The sequence below is a fragment of the Myotis nattereri genome (assembly GCF_964212035.1).
Source record: "Myotis nattereri genome assembly, chromosome: 5".
Lineage (NCBI taxonomy): Eukaryota > Metazoa > Chordata > Mammalia > Chiroptera > Vespertilionidae > Myotis > Myotis nattereri.
In genome coordinates, this window is record NC_138080.1 from 82,429,060 (window position 1) to 82,448,799 (window position 19,740).

The 19,740-nt window shown below is 39.9% G+C and overlaps 1 protein-coding gene across 1 annotated transcript in view; it reads left to right on the forward strand.

Annotated features, from left to right (window-relative positions):
* Positions 1 to 8,753: 8,753 nt before the first annotated feature.
* The window catches only part of LOC308520291 (protocadherin beta-5-like), a gene marked incomplete at its 3' end in the record, with an annotated part of 44,959 nt that continues 33,972 nt past the window's right edge, over positions 8,754 to 19,740 (forward strand). The window contains exons 1-2 of the mRNA XM_081092787.1: positions 8,754 to 10,724; positions 15,553 to 17,859. Of these exons, the coding sequence (XP_080948913.1) occupies positions 8,769 to 10,724; positions 15,553 to 17,859 (4,263 nt within the window). The 5' untranslated portion in view covers positions 8,754 to 8,768. The remainder of the gene's footprint in view (positions 10,725 to 15,552; positions 17,860 to 19,740) is intronic.

Consider the following 19,740-nt stretch of genomic DNA (forward strand, 5'->3'; position numbering starts at 1 on the left):
CTCTAAGTATATTTGATGCTTAATAGCAAAAATTTAAAAAGTGTTTTTACATGTTTTTTGAATTTTATTTTGAAAGGAAAATATGTATTTGATAAATATGTGAGAAAACATGATGAAAGCAACAATTTTCTATATACTCTTCCTTTCTGGCTCTTACCCCACTGACAAACATTTTTTTAACAAAAATTTTTATGGAATTGTAATGTACACACAGAAAAAATGAGCAAATCATTAATTTCAGCTCAATGTATTTTCAGGTAGTGGACATACTTAGTATCAGCATCTTGATGAAGAAATGAAACGTTATTAGCATCCCAGATGCCACACAAATGATCCCTTAAGATTACTACCAGTTCAAGTATAACATATATTCTGACTTCCAATGAGCATGTAGTTTAGTTTTGCCTGTTTAAAATTTTTTAATGAAATAGTAGAGTATATTCTCTTTTGTGTTTTGCTTCTTTCACTCAGTATTATGTTTATGACATTTATTCATGATATTGCTTTTAATTTTAGTTTTTTATTCTCATTTCTGTATAGTATTCCAGTGTATGAATATTTTATGACTTATTACCCATTCTACTGTATGTAGATATTTGGATTGGTTCAAGGTTTGCTGTTTGAATAATACTGCTCTGAACATTCTTTTACATATCTTTTGGCAAATATATATGTGCATTCTGTTGGTTATATACATAGGGGTAAAATTGCCCTCATTTAGTAAGTAGATGTTCACTTTTAGTAGATATTTCCAAATAGTTTTCCAATGTGCTGTTCAGTTTACACTGTTAACATCAGTGTTTGGATGTACCAGGTCCTCTACATTTTTATCAACACCTAGTATTGTCTGTTTTTCTTTTTATCCCATTTTAAACCTTTTATTTGCTAGCTCTTTTTATATTGACTTTCTTATCACAAAAGAATATGGCTGTAATCTTTTCATAAATATTAAACAATTAATTTCTGCCGGGGTTCATGTCCTAGCATCAAGAAGGGTTCAGGAATCTGGAAAAGGCTGTGCGCAGATGACATAGAAATCCAGAGACTAATAAAGAGTCTGGAGACGAGTTATAATTTTGAAAGGCATTGGGGGTCAGAGGACCTTCAGCTAAAGGAACTGAAGAGTGCCTCCTTGTCTAGGACCCTTGCTTTTATTAACACAATTTGTCCTAAGGCAAGGTGGAGATCATACACTTCAATGGGTAAGGTTTCAAAGGGTACAGGATCCATTGTCAGTTTGGGGGATAGCCTAAGGCTGTTCAGGTGTTTGGCCAGTAGGAGGCAATAACATGTAGATTAAGATGCCCTTTAACTGTCTGGCAGCCACAATCAATTTCCTATTCAGGTTGGGGGACATGCCTTTAGCCATTTCCAACAGGTGACTACATGTGTGACTCAACCCTGTTGAGTCCCCAAGTCTCATCAACCTTTTGACGAAACTCTTGAAATTATGACATGCTGGAATTGGTCTACGGCAAATTTCCTGCTATTATTGTTTAGTACCTAGAACACTTAACCTTCTCTCATCCATCCTTCGCATAGCTACATCACTGCTTTCCCTTTCTTTTCTGCACAAACTGAAACCTCCATTTCTTATTCCACTAGCAATAGTTTCTTCTACTTTGCTGTATGAGAGAAAATAATAGAATTATTGTTGTTTCTGTTAACTGTTTCTCACTTACACTTTCAAACCTCTTTCAGATGGATCTTTACTTCTATATAGTCAAGGTTGCTGTTCTATGTCTTTTCTGCTTTCGTAGGATAGGGCAGTTTGCACCCAAGTTTCTGTCTAAGTGGAAGTTGTGACAAGGTGTTCTGTGTGAATCAGTTCAGGGCCAGGTTTATAAAAGAACAGATCTTACTTTAGGGTGCATTGTAATAAATAGGCAGGGAGCTCTTCAGCACTTGGCCCTTCAAATGACAAAAGATTTTATGCTGGGATTCCAAGATTCACTAAATATCTTAGTGCTCTCCAGAAAACTCCTTTTATTTCTTTAGAAATGAGCCTTACAGTTTTTAAAAGTACATCATGAGGGGAAATAATAATTATTAAAAATTATGTTATATATAATGTATTATTATTGTTATACACTGTCTATAATTCAGCCGTGGGCAAACTACGGCCCGTGGGCCGGATCCGGCCCGGCCCGTTTGAAATGAATAAAACTAAAAAAAAAAAAAAATCATACCCTTTTATGTAATGATGTTTACTTTGAATTTATATTAGTTCACACAAACACTCCATCCATGCTTTTGTTCCGGCCCTCCGGTCCAGTTTAAGAACCCATTGTGGCCCTCGAGTCAAAAAGTTTGCCCACCCCTGGCTATATACTTGGCTGTTTTCTAAATTATTTACACATATCTCGCTTAATCCTCAAAATAATGGTACAATTGACATCCCTATTTTAGAGATGGGCAAAGTAGGACATAAAGAGTTCAAGTAGCCCTAACCAGTTTGGCTCAGTGGATAGAGCATTGGCCTGTAGACTGAAGGGTCTCAGGTTCGATTCCGGTCAAGGCATGTACCTTGCTTGGTTGTGGGCATATGCAGGAGGCAACTGATTGATGTTTCTCTCTCATCGATGTTTCTAACTCTCTATCCCTCTCCCTTTCTCTCTGTAAAAAAAAAATCAATAAAATACGTATTTTTAAAAAAAGAGTTAATGTAAACTGCCTAGATTACTTTAGTAAGTGGTGGAATCAGGATTTTAAACCAGGCATCCTGACTCCAGATACATTGCTTTTTTGTTTTTGCTTTCTCTAGTTTTAAATCTATTAAACATTCAAAAAGTGTACAGAGTGTATATGTGCAATTTAAAATAAAAATAATAAAATGTTCACCCATGTACCTATCACCCAGTTTAAGAATGAGAACAATGCAAAGACATTGGAAACCCCTGTGTGCTTCCATCATTAAATCTTTTATCCTTGTGAAAATCAATACTTATCCTGAATCTTTAATTAATTATTTGTTATTTTTTTACAGTTGCAGCAGATATGCATATATCATTGTTTAGCTTTGGCTATTTTTGCAATTTATATAAGTACATTAATGTAGTATGGATCATCTGTGGGCTTACTTATTTTTATCACTAGGTTTGAATTCATCCATGTTAATGTAGTTCATTCATTAGAGTGCTCTATGGTATTCCACTGTATACACCTTTAACTTTACATTCATTTTACTGTTGACCTACTTTGGGGTTGCTCTAGGAGTTTTGTTACTATGAAGAATGCTGCTATAAGCATTATGGAATATATCTCATGCACTTGGGCAAGAGTTATTTTGGGATAAATGCACATCTAGGAAGGTACTATCTGGGTCATATCAAGAACTGGAAAGATATAAAAGTGAATGAAATAGTTAATAGATGCCAGCACCAAGGAGGCAGAGTGTTAGAATTATCTACGAAGATTTTTAGATGGACTTCAAAATATGCTTCATGCTTATTACAAATATGCTTGGCAACATGAAAAATTGAGAGTTTCAGCAAAGAAATGTAAAGTGCAGCAAAAAAATAAAAGATAAAGAAATGCCAATGGATGTTTTACAAATTAAAAATACAATGAAATGAAAAACTCAGTTGGTGAGTTCAATAATAGAATAGAATGAACAAACAAAAATCAGTGAACTAGAAGACAGAAAAATAAAAATTACCCAATCTGAACAGTAGAGAAAAAATGGACCATAAAAAGATAACAGAGCCTCAGGGACCTATGGGACAATAACAAAAGAACTAACATTTTGTCATTGGAATCCCAGAAGGAAAGGAGAACACTTCTTAAATTGGGCAAAAGACACAGACCCAAAGATTCAAGAAGCCTAAGAAATTCAAAACAAGATAAACCATAAAAATCCACACCAAAAGACATCATTGTTAAATTTCTGAAAACTACAGAGAAGGAAAAATCTTGAAAGCAGTGAGGAAGAAAACTGACCCATTACCCATAGGACAATAATAATTTGAATGACAGTAAATTTCTCATTAGAAGCCATGGAGGTCAGAGGGACGTGACATAATACTTCTAAAGTGCTGAAAAAAATAACTGTTCACCCAGGAGCCTATATGCAGTGAAAATATCTTTCATGAAGAGAAAATGTTGCCTGTAGACCTACCATAAAAGAATGGACAAAGGAAGTTCTCCAAAGAGATAGAAATCCATTTTACATGGAACATTAGCTCAGCCAGAGAGGCTCAGTTGGTGAAGGTTCATCCTGTGCACCCTGGTGCATCCTGTGCATACCTGGGTTGCGGGTTCTGTCCAGGGTACTTATGGGAGGCAACCAATCAATGTTTCTCTCTCTCTCCTTCTGTATTCCTCTCTCTCTCTAATAAAATATATTAAAAATAAAATAAAACATCAGGAAAAAAGAAAAAACACAGTAAACAAAAATGTGGGTAAATGCAATAGGCTTTCCTTTTCCTCCTGGGTTTTCTAAATTATGTCTGATGGTTGAATCCAAAATTATAACACTGTCTGATATAGTTCTAAATGTAGGTAGAAGAAATATTTACTTATATATTATAAAGTTGTAAAGGGAGATAAATTTTCCACCCTCTCATGAACTGGTAAAATGACACCACCAGTAAACTGTGATGAGTTATGTATGGAGCAACCACTATAAAAACTACACAAAGTGAAACACTTGAAAACCACTATAGAGAAATCAAAATAGAATTCTAAAAGTTATTCTAATAACCCGTAAGAAATCAATCAGGAAAAAAGAAAACAGAGAAACAAACAAACAAACAAACAAACCCAGAGAGAACAAATAGAAAACAAAGAATAAAATGGCAAACTTAATCCCTAACATCAGTAGTTACATTACAGGTACATGGTGTGAACACACCAATTAAAACAAAAAGATGGACAATATGGGTTTTTAAAAAATGATCAACTATATGCTGCCTACAGGAAACTTCACTTCAAATATAATGATATAGGCAGATTGAAAGTAATAAGGTGGAAAATATTCCACAAATATCAAAAATTAAGTAAGAGTGGCCATATTAATGTCACAAAGTAGATGTCAGAGCAAGGAAAGTGAGCAGACACAGAGTGGAACATTATATAATGATAAAAGACGGAGACATAGCAGTCCTCAATATGCATACACTGAACAACAGAGTTGCAAAATATGTGAAGGTGAAGCTAAAACTGATAGAACTTGGACAGATCAACAGTGAAAGTTGGAGACTTCAATACGCTCTCTCAACAAATGATAGAACTAGACAGAAAAATCAGAAAGGAATCAGAAGAACTCGACAACACAGGATCTAATCTATATTTCTAGAAAATGTATCCAATGCCAAAATACACATTCTTTTCAAATGTTCACATAATATATACAAGATAGAACATATAAACAAGGCCATAACACAAACTTAAACCAATTTTAAATAATTGAAATCATACAGTGTGTGTTATCCAACCATAATGGCATCAACCTAAAAATCAATAACAAAAAAAAATAATAGAAAAAATTTCAAATACTTGGAAACTAAACAACACACTTCTAACTAACCCATGGATCAAAACAAAGTCTCCAGTGAAATAAAAATACTTTGAACTGAATTGGAAATGAAGAGACAACGTATCAAAATTTACAAGATACAGCTAAAGCAATGCAGAGAGGGAAATTTATAGTACTAAGTGCATATATTTGAAAAGAGGAGAAGTCTCAAATCAATCATGAAGGTTCTCACTTCAAGAATATAGAAAAGGAAGAGGAAAATAAACCAACAGAAGCAGCAGGAAGGAAATAATGAAAATAATAGAAGAAATCAATGACAGTCAAAAACAGTAATGGAGAACATCAATGAAATAAAAAGCTGGTTCTTTGAAAAAAACATCAACAAAATGATAAACTGACAAAAGTCTAACAAAACTGACAAAAGTCTTCCTTCCCAACCACTTCAGACTTCAGATGTGTTTAGCATCAAATCCTTCCTATATTCAAAACTTTCTGCAGCATGTCTCCCAGTGAGAGGTTTCTTTAAGAGAATATTTCTATATTTTCTCTGAATTATTATTTTTCCTGCATATAACTAAATTAAAAAATATTTTAAAGACATTCAATTCATCCTTGAAAGTTAGCCTTTATCTTTCACTGTAACTAACTTGAAGAATTTTCAAATGTTTGATGGAATGAAAGGAAAGCAAATACATCTAGCATAAAAAATGGAAATCAACTTGATTAGTTATGTAATAACTATAAGCTAACTGAATAAAATTATGTTTAATATATTTTACAATGTTTCATCGGTTAAAGTACTATTCAACGCACTGGTAATAATCCAGGTGAATTAATCTTGAAACTATTTGTCACTTCACATTAGCATATGTGAGCATAAGAAGCATGGGGCATGGTGCTTTTTTACATTGTTTGTCTTCCATCTTGTATCCAGAAGAGACCAAGTTTTGCCACCTAATTATTAAAAGTAAGCTCGGAAATATGTTTAAGATTATTCCTGATGAATGCTGAAAGTGTTCTATATCTTGAAAAAGGTGCGGGTTGTATGGATGGACCCATTTGTTAAAATGCTACCATTAAGATTAGTGCATTTCAATTTGTGTGAACATCACCCTAAGAAAAGAACTATGCAAAAGTAAACATTGGAGGGATATGTATAAAGGAAAAAGACAGCATGTTGTGAAGCTGGGTGATATGTAGATGGAAGTTTATGACTGTTTCCAGTTGTTGGCTTACTTCATCAGTTTATTTTGTATTGATATCCTCAGGGAAGTCTATTCTCAGTAACATTTACCAAGTGAACCATTGATGCTGCTCACAGTGATCCAATTTTATCCTTCTAGGTAGAAACAGAAGCTTTTCAACTACAAAGTTATTTAATCTGCACAGAGTTTAGATTTTATTTAGCTTTATTTATTTTTCTTAGAGGTGAAATATTTTGAAAAATATCCTCATTTTAAATCTCCCATCATTTTGGCTTTCACCTGAAGTGGATTTTGCTGGAACTCAATTGATTTCACCTCTCAATAAATATGAAATCAATCTGAAATGAATTATATTTGGTGTATTTGTGTTCTTATACGTGCACTGACCCATTTAATGCATTTTTAGAATATTTAGAGATACATTTTTCTAAACTACTGAGATATGAACGGATATAGCCAGGATGAATTATCATTGATTTCCATGGTTTCCACTCAAATATTACTCACCTTTCACACTACCTTAGTTGGTCTATAACTAAAGGATCTAGTATCATTTTTGTTGTGAGAGGATGGTAGAAGTGAGTCTTAAATATTTGTTTTCTGCATTGCATTATGTTCTTACAACAGGGTAATATATATGGATCTTGATTAATTAATATAGGAGGAGACCCTGATTTAAAAAGTTACAGTAAAACGAACAAGTCTAACATAATCATGACCAAAACTCTACCCACACAAAAATAAAGTGGAATCCTAAAATGCTTACTTATGACAAATACTTGATGGCTCCTAGGTCTTCTTTGAAATCATTTAACTGATAAGATATTTCCATGGTAAGTATTCCTTGGCCTCAGGTTTCCTCCCACGGGTCTGATTATTCCCTTTATTGGGCAGGTGTAACCACAAAACAAAATAAGTCTGTTGTCACTTTGTAAGTCATGTAACTTAGAGAAGTGATTGCTTATTTTACCATCAGTGTGGCTAACCAACTTCTCACTGTTGTACGGCTTGCTGATGTGTTTGTTGGGACCATTGCACAGTGTATTTCTTGTGTCCACAAATTACATTGCTCATCAGAGATAAGTTCCACTGCTAAAGAATAAAAGTTGATCACAAAAAATTTCCATTACGTAGGGAGTAATTCTTAATTAAACCTTAGTGTTCGTGAAAATCACTTGAGAAAAACTGAAGTGCAGATTTCCATGAGCACCAGCAGAGAATTTGATTCAAGATTCGGAGATGAGCCCAGAATTAACTTGGCGGGGGGACCCTAAGACTCCCAGGTAATTCTTTATGCGAGTGGTTCACACACTCCTGTTTGAGAAACATCGACTGGACCTAAAAGTCTTTATAATGCTCAGATTTTGGAAATTGTGTCGAGAGGCAAGCACCGCATGAAGTTTTTAATTTGAACGCGTGGTGGCAGTACAGGCTAAGGGACTAAATCTAAGCTCTGCAGATCCGGTGGACGCCATTTCACGGAGAAACCCAAGAAAAAATACTGGACACATTTAAGCTAAAGCCAAAATAGACGTGTTCCGGAAGGCAGTCACCGCCAGAGAAGTTAAAAGAACGAATTTTAAACTCTTTAGCAAAAGACATTTTGGAGGGTCGACGGTGGATGTGGTGATTGGGAGCGAAAAAGGATTTTTCCTCTGAAATCAGGCATAACAATAGAAATGGCGCAAACAAAAGGACATCGCAAGAAAAGGCAAGTGGTAACCTTCATTACATTGATGCTTTTGTGGGAGGCGGGTTCAGAATCCATACAATATTCTGTATTGGAGGAGACAGAGAGCGGCACATTTGTGGCCAACTTGACAAAGGACCTGGGACTCAGGAGCGGAGAGCTGGCTGCGCGGGGAGCACGGGTTGTTTTCAAGGGGAACAGACAGCATTTGCAACTTGACCCACAGACCTATGATTTGCTGCTAAATGAAAAACTGGACCGGGAGGAGCTGTGCGGCGCCACGGAGCCGTGTTTGCTACCCTTTCAGGTGTTACTGGAAAATCCTTTGCAGTTTTTCCAGGCTGCCTTGCAAGTGGGAGATATAAATGACCACGCCCCGGAGTTCCCGGCCAGAGATATGCTCCTAAAAATATCAGAAATCACTGCGCCAGGGAAGATATTTCCTTTGAAAATGGCACAGGATTTAGACGTGGGTAGCAACAGCCTTCAGAGCTACACAATCAGCTCCAATTCTCACTTCCACGTTCTCACCCGCAATCGCAGCGACGGCAGGAAGTTCCCGGAGCTGGTGCTGGACAAAGCGCTGGACCGTGAGGAGCAGCCTGAGCTCAGGCTAACCCTCACCGCGCTGGATGGGGGGTCTCCGCCCCGGTCAGGGACCATAGAGATTCAGATCTGGGTCTTGGACAGCAATGACAACGCCCCAGAGTTTGCTCAGGAACTCTATGAGGCGCAAGTCCCTGAAAACAACTCCCTGGGCGCTCTGGTTATCACCGTCTCAGCGAGAGATTTAGATGCGGGATCCTTTGGAGAGGTATCTTATGCCCTACTTCAAACCGACGACGTTGACCAGCCCTTCGAAATAAACGCAATCACAGGCGAAATTCGACTGAGAAAGACATTGGATTTTGAAGAATTTCAATCTTATCACGTGGATGTTGAGGCCACAGATGGCGGGGGACTATCAGGAAAATGTTCCATAGTCATCAAGGTTCTGGACGTGAATGACAACGCCCCGGAATTGGCCATGTCGTCGCTCAGCAGCGCCATCCCTGAAAACCTGCCAGACACGATAGTGGCAGTTTTCAGTGTATCCGATGCAGATTCTGGACATAATCAACAGGTTATTTGTTCTATAGACGATCATCTCCCCTTTCTTCTAAAACCGTCGGCGGAGAATTTCTACACCTTGGTAACAGAAGGAGCGCTGGACAGAGAGAGTCAGGCTGAGTACAACATCACCATCACCGTCACCGACATGGGGACCCCCAGGCTGAAAACCCAGCACAACATCACCCTGCTGGTGTCCGACGTCAACGACAACGCCCCCGCCTTCACCCAAACCGCCTACACCCTGTTCCTGCGCGAGAACAACAGCCCCGCCCTGCACATCGGCAGCGTCAGCGCCACAGACAGGGACGCGGGCGCCAACGCCCAGCTCACCTACTCGCTGCTGCCGCCCCGCGACCCGCGGCTGCCCCTGGCCTCGCTCGTGTCCATCAACGCGGACAACGGCCACCTGTTCGCCCTGAGGGCGCTGGACTTCGAGGCGCTGCAGGCGTTCGAGTTCCGCGTGGGCGCCACGGACCGCGGGTCGCCCGCGCTGAGCAGCCAGGCGCTGGTGCGCGTGCAGGTGCTGGACGCCAACGACAACGCGCCCTTCGTGCTGTACCCGCTGCAGAACGGCTCTGCGCCCTGCACCGAGCTGGTGCCCAGGGCGGCCGAGCCGGGCTACCTGGTGAGCAAGGTGGTGGCGGTGGACGCAGACTCGGGCCAGAACGCCTGGCTGTCGTTCCAGCTGCTCAAGGCCACGGAGCCCGGGCTGTTCGGCGTGTGGGCGCACAATGGCGAGGTGCGCACGGCGCGGCTGCTGAGCGAGCGCGACGCGGCCAAGCACCGGCTGCTGGTGCTGGTCAAGGACAATGGCGAGCCCGCGCTGTCGGCCAGCGTCACGCTGCACGTGCTGCTGGTGGACGGCTTCTCGCAGCCCTACCTGCCGCTGCCCGAAGCGGCGGCCGACCCGGCGCAGGCCGACCCGCTGACCGTGTCCCTGGTCATCGCGCTGGCGTCGGTGTCGTCGCTGTTCCTGTGCTCGGTGCTGGCGTTCATCGCGGTGCGGCTGTGCAGGCGGAGCAGGGCCGCCTGGGCGGGTGGCTGTCCGGTGCCTGAGGGCCACCTTCCGGGCCACCTGGTGGACGTCAGCGGCACGGGGACCCTGTCCCAGAGCTACCAGTATGAGGTGTGTCTGACGGGAGACCCTGGGACTGGTGAGTTCAAGTTCCTGAAGCCAATATTCCCCAGCCTCTTGATTCAGGACCCTGACAAAGAAAATTCCAACTGCAGGAATAGCTTTGTATTCAGTTAAGTGTTGTATTAGTGAAGTGAAGCTTCTCCTTAATTTTTGCCAACCTAATTGCCATTGCAATGCATTTCTTTTAAGAAATTGTATTGTTCTCTAAATATGTATATCTCTGTTCCAAACCAATGCATGCCCCTGATCGTGCTAGGTTTCTTTCTTTTATTAATATTTATTGGACTTGGAATTTCTACTTACGCTAAACATTGAGTATGTATTTTCTCCCTATTTGACCTTCTCAGTGGTTTACGCTTTTCATAACTATAAATTACTCTAGTGTAAGAAGACATTTTGTTTAAATCAACTTCTTAATTAGTTAATGTCTTTTAATGAAACATTTTAAAGCTTTTATGTAATCTTTCATTTCTATATATTCGTGGTTCTTGTCTTTACCATATACCTTTATCATTATGAGACCAGAATGTTTTAAATTTTTTATAGCTACCTAGACCTTTCTTGTTGGCTTGTCTATCAGGCTATGCCCCCTGAATAACCATGAGCATATAATTTTGCATACTTGTTTCTCCCAAATTGTACATAAACATGCACTTCATTAAAATATTAACACTCCAAAAGTGTGACCTCCCATTGTGGGCATCATATATGCTAGAGATTTTCTTATTTGATTGCTACTTGCCCTGTGCATTGTATATACTCCATAAATACTCACTAATGTTATAATTTTAAAAAATTATTCTCTATTATAACTAATCATCAAAGAGTAAATCTTATATAATTTGGAATCACTTTTACTAAGTAAAACTAAGTCATTGCTTGGTTTCAAAAATAATCTCAGAACCTTAATTAAAATATAAGTCCTTTCAAAGGATTTGAGATGTGCAGGGCATGATATACTTCCTTGTCCTTCCTTTTGTATGTTTCTCTTGGTTTTCTGCAGCTTCTTCCTACCTCTCAAAAGAGTCAGGTAATTTTTTTATGAATTTCAGTTATTCTGTTCAAATCTGATTTCAGGTGCTATCAGATTTTCACTTTAATTTACTTTGCAGACATGGACAGCCTTTGTCAACAAACTAACAATTTATTTTTTATTTTTGTTATCTTCTGTTTTGTTCAATGTAGCTTTTAGGTATTTTGTATACATTTATTAATTATGCTGAACTTTCTTTTGTAAGAAATAAGCATTATTTTGTCCTTAAGGACAATAAGAATAGAAATTAAATAAGATAAAAAATGAACTTATCTGAATTATTACTGTTTTATGTTGTGTTCAATAAGTCAAGTTACCTAATCATGTGATTTTCAACTAAATTTATATGAATATACTATAAAACCACTTAGTTAAACTTTTGGCACAATATGAGCTATTAAAGAGCTTGCTTTATAGTCTAAATATTTATTTTGAAATCTCGAGTATCATCCTACTAGAATTTAATTACTTGCACTTTTCCCAGAATTACTTTTTTTCTAAGGATATAATGAAATAAAAAAGGAAATTGTCCATTTAAGTTATTCTCTTTTAGAAACTTTATTATATATTGATTTTAGGGAGAGAGATGAAGGGAGAGAGAAACATCAATTTGTTATTCCACTCACCCATGCTCTCATTGGCTGCTTCCCGTATGTACCCTGACCAGGATCCTGCAACCCCAACTTGTAGGAACAATGTTCCAACCAACTGAGCTGCTTGGCCAGGCCTTAAGTTATTCTCTAAAACAGCTTTTTAGCCTTCATCCAATCTAAACATTGAAATGAGAAAGTGATAAAAAATGAAAACAAAATTAAACACAAACAAATATGTAAGACAAATATGGTAGTCAACTCTCATGACTTCTTAATTTATTATTAGCTATTTAAATGAACTGGCTTTTATGTATAACAAGAAATCTGATTGACATTTTCACCAATATAAAATGGTGACATTTCACCATTATAAAAATCCAAGTCCACTTTTTCTGTTTATGCCAGGAAAGTTCAATTTGTATAATCAAACAAATGAGATTGACTAAACACCCAGAACACACCTTTATGAATTTATGTAGTAAATTTATTAATTACTCTGTGAATTACTTCATGAACTACTGTGTATATTGATAAAGCATAGGCCATTCTTTTTTAAAATATATATATTTATTGATTTCAGAGAGGAAGGAAGTGGGAGAGAGAGAGAAAAACATCAATGATGGGAGAGAATCATTGATCGGCTGTCTCCTGCATGCCCCCCAGTGGCGGTTGAGCAACATGGGCAACCCAGGCATGTGTTCTGACCAGGAATGCAACCATGACCTCCTGGATCATTGGTCGATGCTCAGCCACTGAGCAAGCATAGGCCATTCTTTACCACCTAGGGATAACCACCAGACTGGTGTCGGACAAATCAACATTTTGAAATTCAATTATTAGAATTTAGTAGTAAACATTATTCAGATAACTTCCACAAAATACATGAAATAGGAAAAATAGGACAATTCTATTGTTGCAAAAACAGAAATAGAGATTGGAAGCCAAATATCTTAAATAGCAGAATGTGTAATGTTTAATAATTGGAAAACTCAAGGTTGGGAATTATGTCAGTTCTCCCTAATTAATCTATAGATGTAATAAATCCTAAACAAAATTTCAGCAGATTTCTTTGTGGAAATTGACAGACTGAATCTAAAGTCTATATAGAAATACAAAGGGACAATAATAACCAAAGCAGTCTTGAAGAAAAAGAATAGAACTGGAGGACTTATCCATCAGATAATAAACCTATTATGAAGCTACATTAATTAAGGCAATATTGTATTACAGGATAAACACAGAAAAACATTGAAAAAATTCTTAATAGACCTATGGTTACTGATTTATTGATTGACACTTATTTTATTAAGTGACACTTCAGAAACAATGGGGAATGGATCCTCTTTTCAATAAATGGTAGAAAATCACTTGGATGTTTATATGAAAACAAAATTTTTGATCCTAATCTCATTCATATGAAAAAAATAACTTCAAAGGATTATAGCTCTAAATGTGAAAACTAAAGTAATTAATTTTTCAAAAACACCATACAAGAATATTTTTATGTTGTTGGGGTATGCAAAGACTTAAAGAGAAAACAAATAGTCCTAACCATAGCTATTGAGAAATATTGACAGTTTAGACTATTAAAGTTTAGGAAGTTTGGTTCATGAAAGATACTATAAGAGAGTTAAAATCCACGCTATAGAGTGGGAGAAGATATTTGCAACACATATTTCTGAAAAAGTACTTTTACCCAGAATATATTAAGAACTTCTAAAGACGAATCAGGAAAAAAGGCAAATATCCCAAATAGAGAAATAGACAAAAGCTTTTCAAGAACTTACAAGAATGTACCCTAATGGCCAATAAGCATGTGGAAATGTGCTCAATTTAATTGATCATCATGGAAATACTAAAGTTACAATATGATATCATCCCACACTGACCAGAGTGGTTAATATTAAAAGACAATATCAAATGTTGATAAGGATATGGAGCAACTGGAACTCTCACTCTTTGCTGGTTTGGGTAAAACTGCATTTGAAAACTGTTTTTGCAATATCTGCTAAAGCTAAATATATGTGTACACCTTAATGCACAGAAACCTAACTCGTAGGAATATATTAAACATAAATGCACACACAGACACCAAAAGATGTGTACGAGAATGTTTATAGCAGCAATACTAAAAATATCCCCAAATCGGAAAACCCCAATGTCCATCAACTGAAGAATGAATAAACAAATCATGGTATAGTCATACAATAGAATGCTATAAAGCAATGAGAATAACTCAGACCAATATACAACAAATACATTTTACAAACATAATGTTGAGTGAAAGAAGGAAAACACAAAAGATCAAATACTCTGTAACTCCGTTTGTATAAATGTTCAAAAAATACAAAATAATAGAAGTTAGGAGAGTGCTTACCTTTGGGGGAGGGGGTTGTGGCCAAAGACAGAAGGAGGCTTGCAGGGTATTGATAACATTTTAGTTTTAATTTGGTTCTGCTTATAGGAGTGCATTCACTTCGTGAAAATTCTTTGAACTGTACACTTATGATTTGTACCCTTTCCTGATGTATGCTATATTTAAAGATAACAGTAATTTTTGTAGGCTCTGGCCAGGAAGCTCAGTTGGTTACAGTGTCCTCCCCTTATGCCAAGGTTGTGGGTTCCACCTCCTGCCAGAACACATACAAGAAGCAATTAATGAATGCATAAGTAAGTGGAACAACACATCTGTTTTTCTCTCTGTGTGCCTCCTTCCCTCCCCTCTCTAAAATCAATAAATTTAAAAAATAATTTTTGTAAAATTGTAGACGTTTGTAAGCATTCATATCACTTATTTCTTAAATATACTAAAACAGAAAACTCTCAAAAAAGGTTTCTTCACGTACTCAAAAGGTACTTTCCTGAAGAAAGCTCATACATCATTTCAGTTTATTCTGAAAAGTATTCTTTCACTTAAAGTTAGTGCAGTAAATGTTTATTTAGAGCTTCCAATAACTAAGAACTGGAGGTTTCTGGGACTTAAAAAGATATTGATACACACCAGAGTTATAAATTGGAATGAATAGCAAATACTATTTGCAATAGTAAGTATGGACGCCTGGTGGCGCTGCAGGCTAGGAGTTCGAATGAAGAGCTCTGTGGACCCGGGCCGCCATTAAGCTGGGAAATCAGAACGTTGACTGCTTCCTAAAAGAAGGCAGCATTTCAGGCAGAGATCTTCAGAGAGGGCATCGTTCTAGTGCGACTCAGCCAGAAAGATCTAATTCGAGGTTATTTACCGAAGCCCTCTGGATTGATTGTACCGGCTTGAAGAAACTGCACCTTCTTGAACTGGGTCTGAACAATGGAGACCACGCTGGCAGAAACGCCCCGGAAAAGGCAAGTTGTCTTTCTTGTTATATTGCTGTTTTTGTGGGAGGCTGGCTCGGAAGCAGTTAGGTACTCCATGCCAGAAGAGACGGAAAGTGGCTCCTTTGTGGGCAACCTGGCAAAAGACCTGGGGCTCAGGGTGGGGGAACTGGCCACTCGGGGCGCGCGAATCCATTACAGAGGAAACAAACAGCCCTTTCAGCTTGATATAAAGACAGGGGATTTGCTTCTATATGAAAAATTAGACCGGGAGGTGCTGTGCGGGGCTACAGATCCCTGTATACTGCAATTCCAACTGTTACTGGAAAAGCCGGTGCAGTTTTTCCAAGCTGATCTGCAGCTCACGGACATAAATGACCATTCCCCGGAGTTCCTAGACAGGGAAATGCTCCTAAAAATCCCAGAGAGCGTCCAGCCAGGGACTGTGTTTCCTTTGAAAACAGCTCAGGACTTTGACATAGGTAGCAACACTGTCCAGAACTACTCAATCAGCCCCAACCCCCATTTTCATGTTGTCACTCATAATCGCGGAGATGGCAGAAAATACCCCGAGCTGGTGCTAGACAAAGCGCTGGACCGGGAGGAGCAGCCCGAGCTCAGTTTAACCCTCACCGCGCTGGATGGTGGGGCTCCGCCCAGGTCAGGGACCACTGCCCTCCGCATCGAAGTCCTGGACATCAATGACAATGCCCCCGAGTTTCTACAGTCTCTCTACGAGGCACAGGTCCTGGAAAACAGCCCCCTAAACTCCTTAGTTGTTACCGTCGCCGCCCGTGATTCAGATGCCGGAACGTATGGGAATGTAACTTACACTCTATTTCAAGGCGATGAAGTTACTCAACCATTTGTAATAGATGAAATGACAGGAGACATTCGTCTGAAAAGGGCATTGGATTTCGAGACAACTCAATATTATAACGTGGAAATTGCAGCCACAGATGGTGGAGGCCTTTCAGGGAAATGCTCTGTAGCTATCCGGGTGCTGGATGTGAATGACAACGCCCCGGAACTGACGCTGTCGAAAGTCGCCAGCTCAACCCCAGAAAACTCCCCAGAGACTGTAGTTGCTGTTTTCAGTGTTTCTGATCCAGATTCCGGGGACAATGGCAGGATGGTTTGTTCCATCCAGGACGATATTCCTTTTCTCTTGAAATCCACATTCAAGAACTTCTACACCCTCGTGACAGAGAGGCCACTGGACAGGGAGAGCAGAGCCGAGTATAACGTCACCATCACCGTCACCGACATGGGGACCCCCAGGCTGAAAACCCAGCACAACATCACCCTGCTGGTGTCCGACGTCAACGACAACGCCCCCGCCTTCACCCAAACCGCCTACACCCTGTTCCTGCGCGAGAACAACAGCCCCGCCCTGCACATCGGCAGCGTCAGCGCCACAGACAGGGACGCGGGCGCCAACGCCCAGCTCACCTACTCGCTGCTGCCGCCCCGCGACCCGCGGCTGCCCCTGGCCTCGCTCGTGTCCATCAACGCGGACAACGGCCACCTGTTCGCCCTGAGGGCGCTGGACTTCGAGGCGCTGCAGGCGTTCGAGTTCCGCGTGGGCGCCACGGACCGCGGGTCGCCCGCGCTGAGCAGCCAGGCGCTGGTGCGCGTGCAGGTGCTGGACGCCAACGACAACGCGCCCTTCGTGCTGTACCCGCTGCAGAACGGCTCTGCGCCCTGCACCGAGCTGGTGCCCAGGGCGGCCGAGCCGGGCTACCTGGTGAGCAAGGTGGTGGCGGTGGACGCAGACTCGGGCCAGAACGCCTGGCTGTCGTTCCAGCTGCTCAAGGCCACGGAGCCCGGGCTGTTCGGCGTGTGGGCGCACAATGGCGAGGTGCGCACGGCGCGGCTGCTGAGCGAGCGCGACGCGGCCAAGCACAGGCTGCTGGTGCTGGTCAAGGACAATGGCGAGCCCGCGCTGTCGGCCAGCGTCACGCTGCACGTGCTGCTGGTGGACGGCTTCTCGCAGCCCTACCTGCCGCTGCCCGAAGCGGCGGCCGACCCGGCGCGGGCCGACCCGCTGACCGTGTACCTGGTCATCGCGCTGGCGTCGGTGTCGTCGCTGTTCCTGTGCTCGGTGCTGGCGTTCATCGCGGTGCGGCTGTGCAGGCGGAGCAGGGCCGCCTGGGCGGGTGGCTGCTCGGTGCCTGAGGGCCACCTTCCGGGCCACCTGGTGGACGTCAGCGGCACTGGGACCCTGTCCCAGAGCTACCAGTATGAGGTGTGTCTGACGGGAGGCTCCGGATCGAATGAGTTCAAATTCTTGAAGCCAGTTATCCCCAACCTTCCGCCCCAAGGCGCTATCAAAGAAACAGAGGGAAACACGACCTTCCAAAGCAACTTCGGATTCAATTAGGAATCTCATTATGATGCAGTGTCTTTTGTAACATCTTTAATTTCTCCAGATACAGAGTTCGAGAGCGTCATGGACAAAAATCCCACCTTGGAGTATAGCCTGGATTTCCCTTTTGTAACATGTTTTGTCCATTGGACTTTATCTTGTCCAATTTTGGAAAACCCCACATGCTGGTGATTTTCCTGTAATGTTTGTTCCGCTTCCTGGCATTTGTTGCGATTAACTGTCTTAATAAAATGAAATATTAATTGTATTCAGTCCATTGTTTCACCAAACTCTAAGTATATTTGATGCTTAATAGCAAAAATTTAAAAAGTGTTTTTACATGTTTTTTGAATTTTATTTTGAAAGGAAAATATGTATTTGATAAATATGTGAGAAAACATGATGAAAGCAACAATTTTCTATATACTCTTCCTTTCTGGCTCTTACCCCACTGACAAACATTTTTTTAACAAAAATTTTTATGGAATTGTAATGTACACACAGAAAAAATGAGCAAATCATTAATTTCAGCTCAATGTATTTTCAGGTAGTGGACATACTTAGTATCAGCATCTTGATGAAGAAATGAAACGTTATTAGCATCCCAGATGCCACACAAATGATCCCTTAAGATTACTACCAGTTCAAGTATAACATATATTCTGACTTCCAATGAGCATGTAGTTTAGTTTTGCCTGTTTAAAATTTTTTAATGAAATAGTAGAGTATATTCTCTTTTGTGTTTTGCTTCTTTCACTCAGTATTATGTTTATGACATTTATTCATGATATTGCTTTTAATTTTAGTTTTTTATTCTCATTTCTGTATAGTATTCCAGTGTATGAATATTTTATGACTTATTACCCATTCTACTGTATGTAGATATTTGGATTGGTTCAAGGTTTGCTGTTTGAATAATACTGCTCTGAACATTCTTTTACATATCTTTTGGCAAATATATATGTGCATTCTGTTGGTTATATACATAGGGGTAAAATTGCCCTCATTTAGTAAGTAGATGTTCACTTTTAGTAGATATTTCCAAATAGTTTTCCAATGTGCTGTTCAGTTTACACTGTTAACATCAGTGTTTGGATGTACCAGGTCCTCTACATTTTTATCAACACCTAGTATTGTCTGTTTTTCTTTTTATCCCATTTTAAACCTTTTATTTGCTAGCTCTTTTTATATTGACTTTCTTATCACAAAAGAATATGGCTGTAATCTTTTCATAAATATTAAACAATTAATTTCTGCCGGGGTTCATGTCCTAGCATCAAGAAGGGTTCAGGAATCTGGAAAAGGCTGTGCGCAGATGACATAGAAATCCAGAGACTAATAAAGAGTCTGGAGACGAGTTATAATTTTGAAAGGCATTGGGGGTCAGAGGACCTTCAGCTAAAGGAACTGAAGAGTGCCTCCTTGTCTAGGACCCTTGCTTTTATTAACACAATTTGTCCTAAGGCAAGGTGGAGATCATACACTTCAATGGGTAAGGTTTCAAAGGGTACAGGATCCATTGTCAGTTTGGGGGATAGCCTAAGGCTGTTCAGGTGTTTGGCCAGTAGGAGGCAATAACATGTAGATTAAGATGCCCTTTAACTGTCTGGCAGCCACAATCAATTTCCTATTCAGGTTGGGGGACATGCCTTTAGCCATTTCCAACAGGTGACTACATGTGTGACTCAACCCTGTTGAGTCCCCAAGTCTCATCAACCTTTTGACGAAACTCTTGAAATTATGACATGCTGGAATTGGTCTACGGCAAATTTCCTGCTATTATTGTTTAGTACCTAGAACACTTAACCTTCTCTC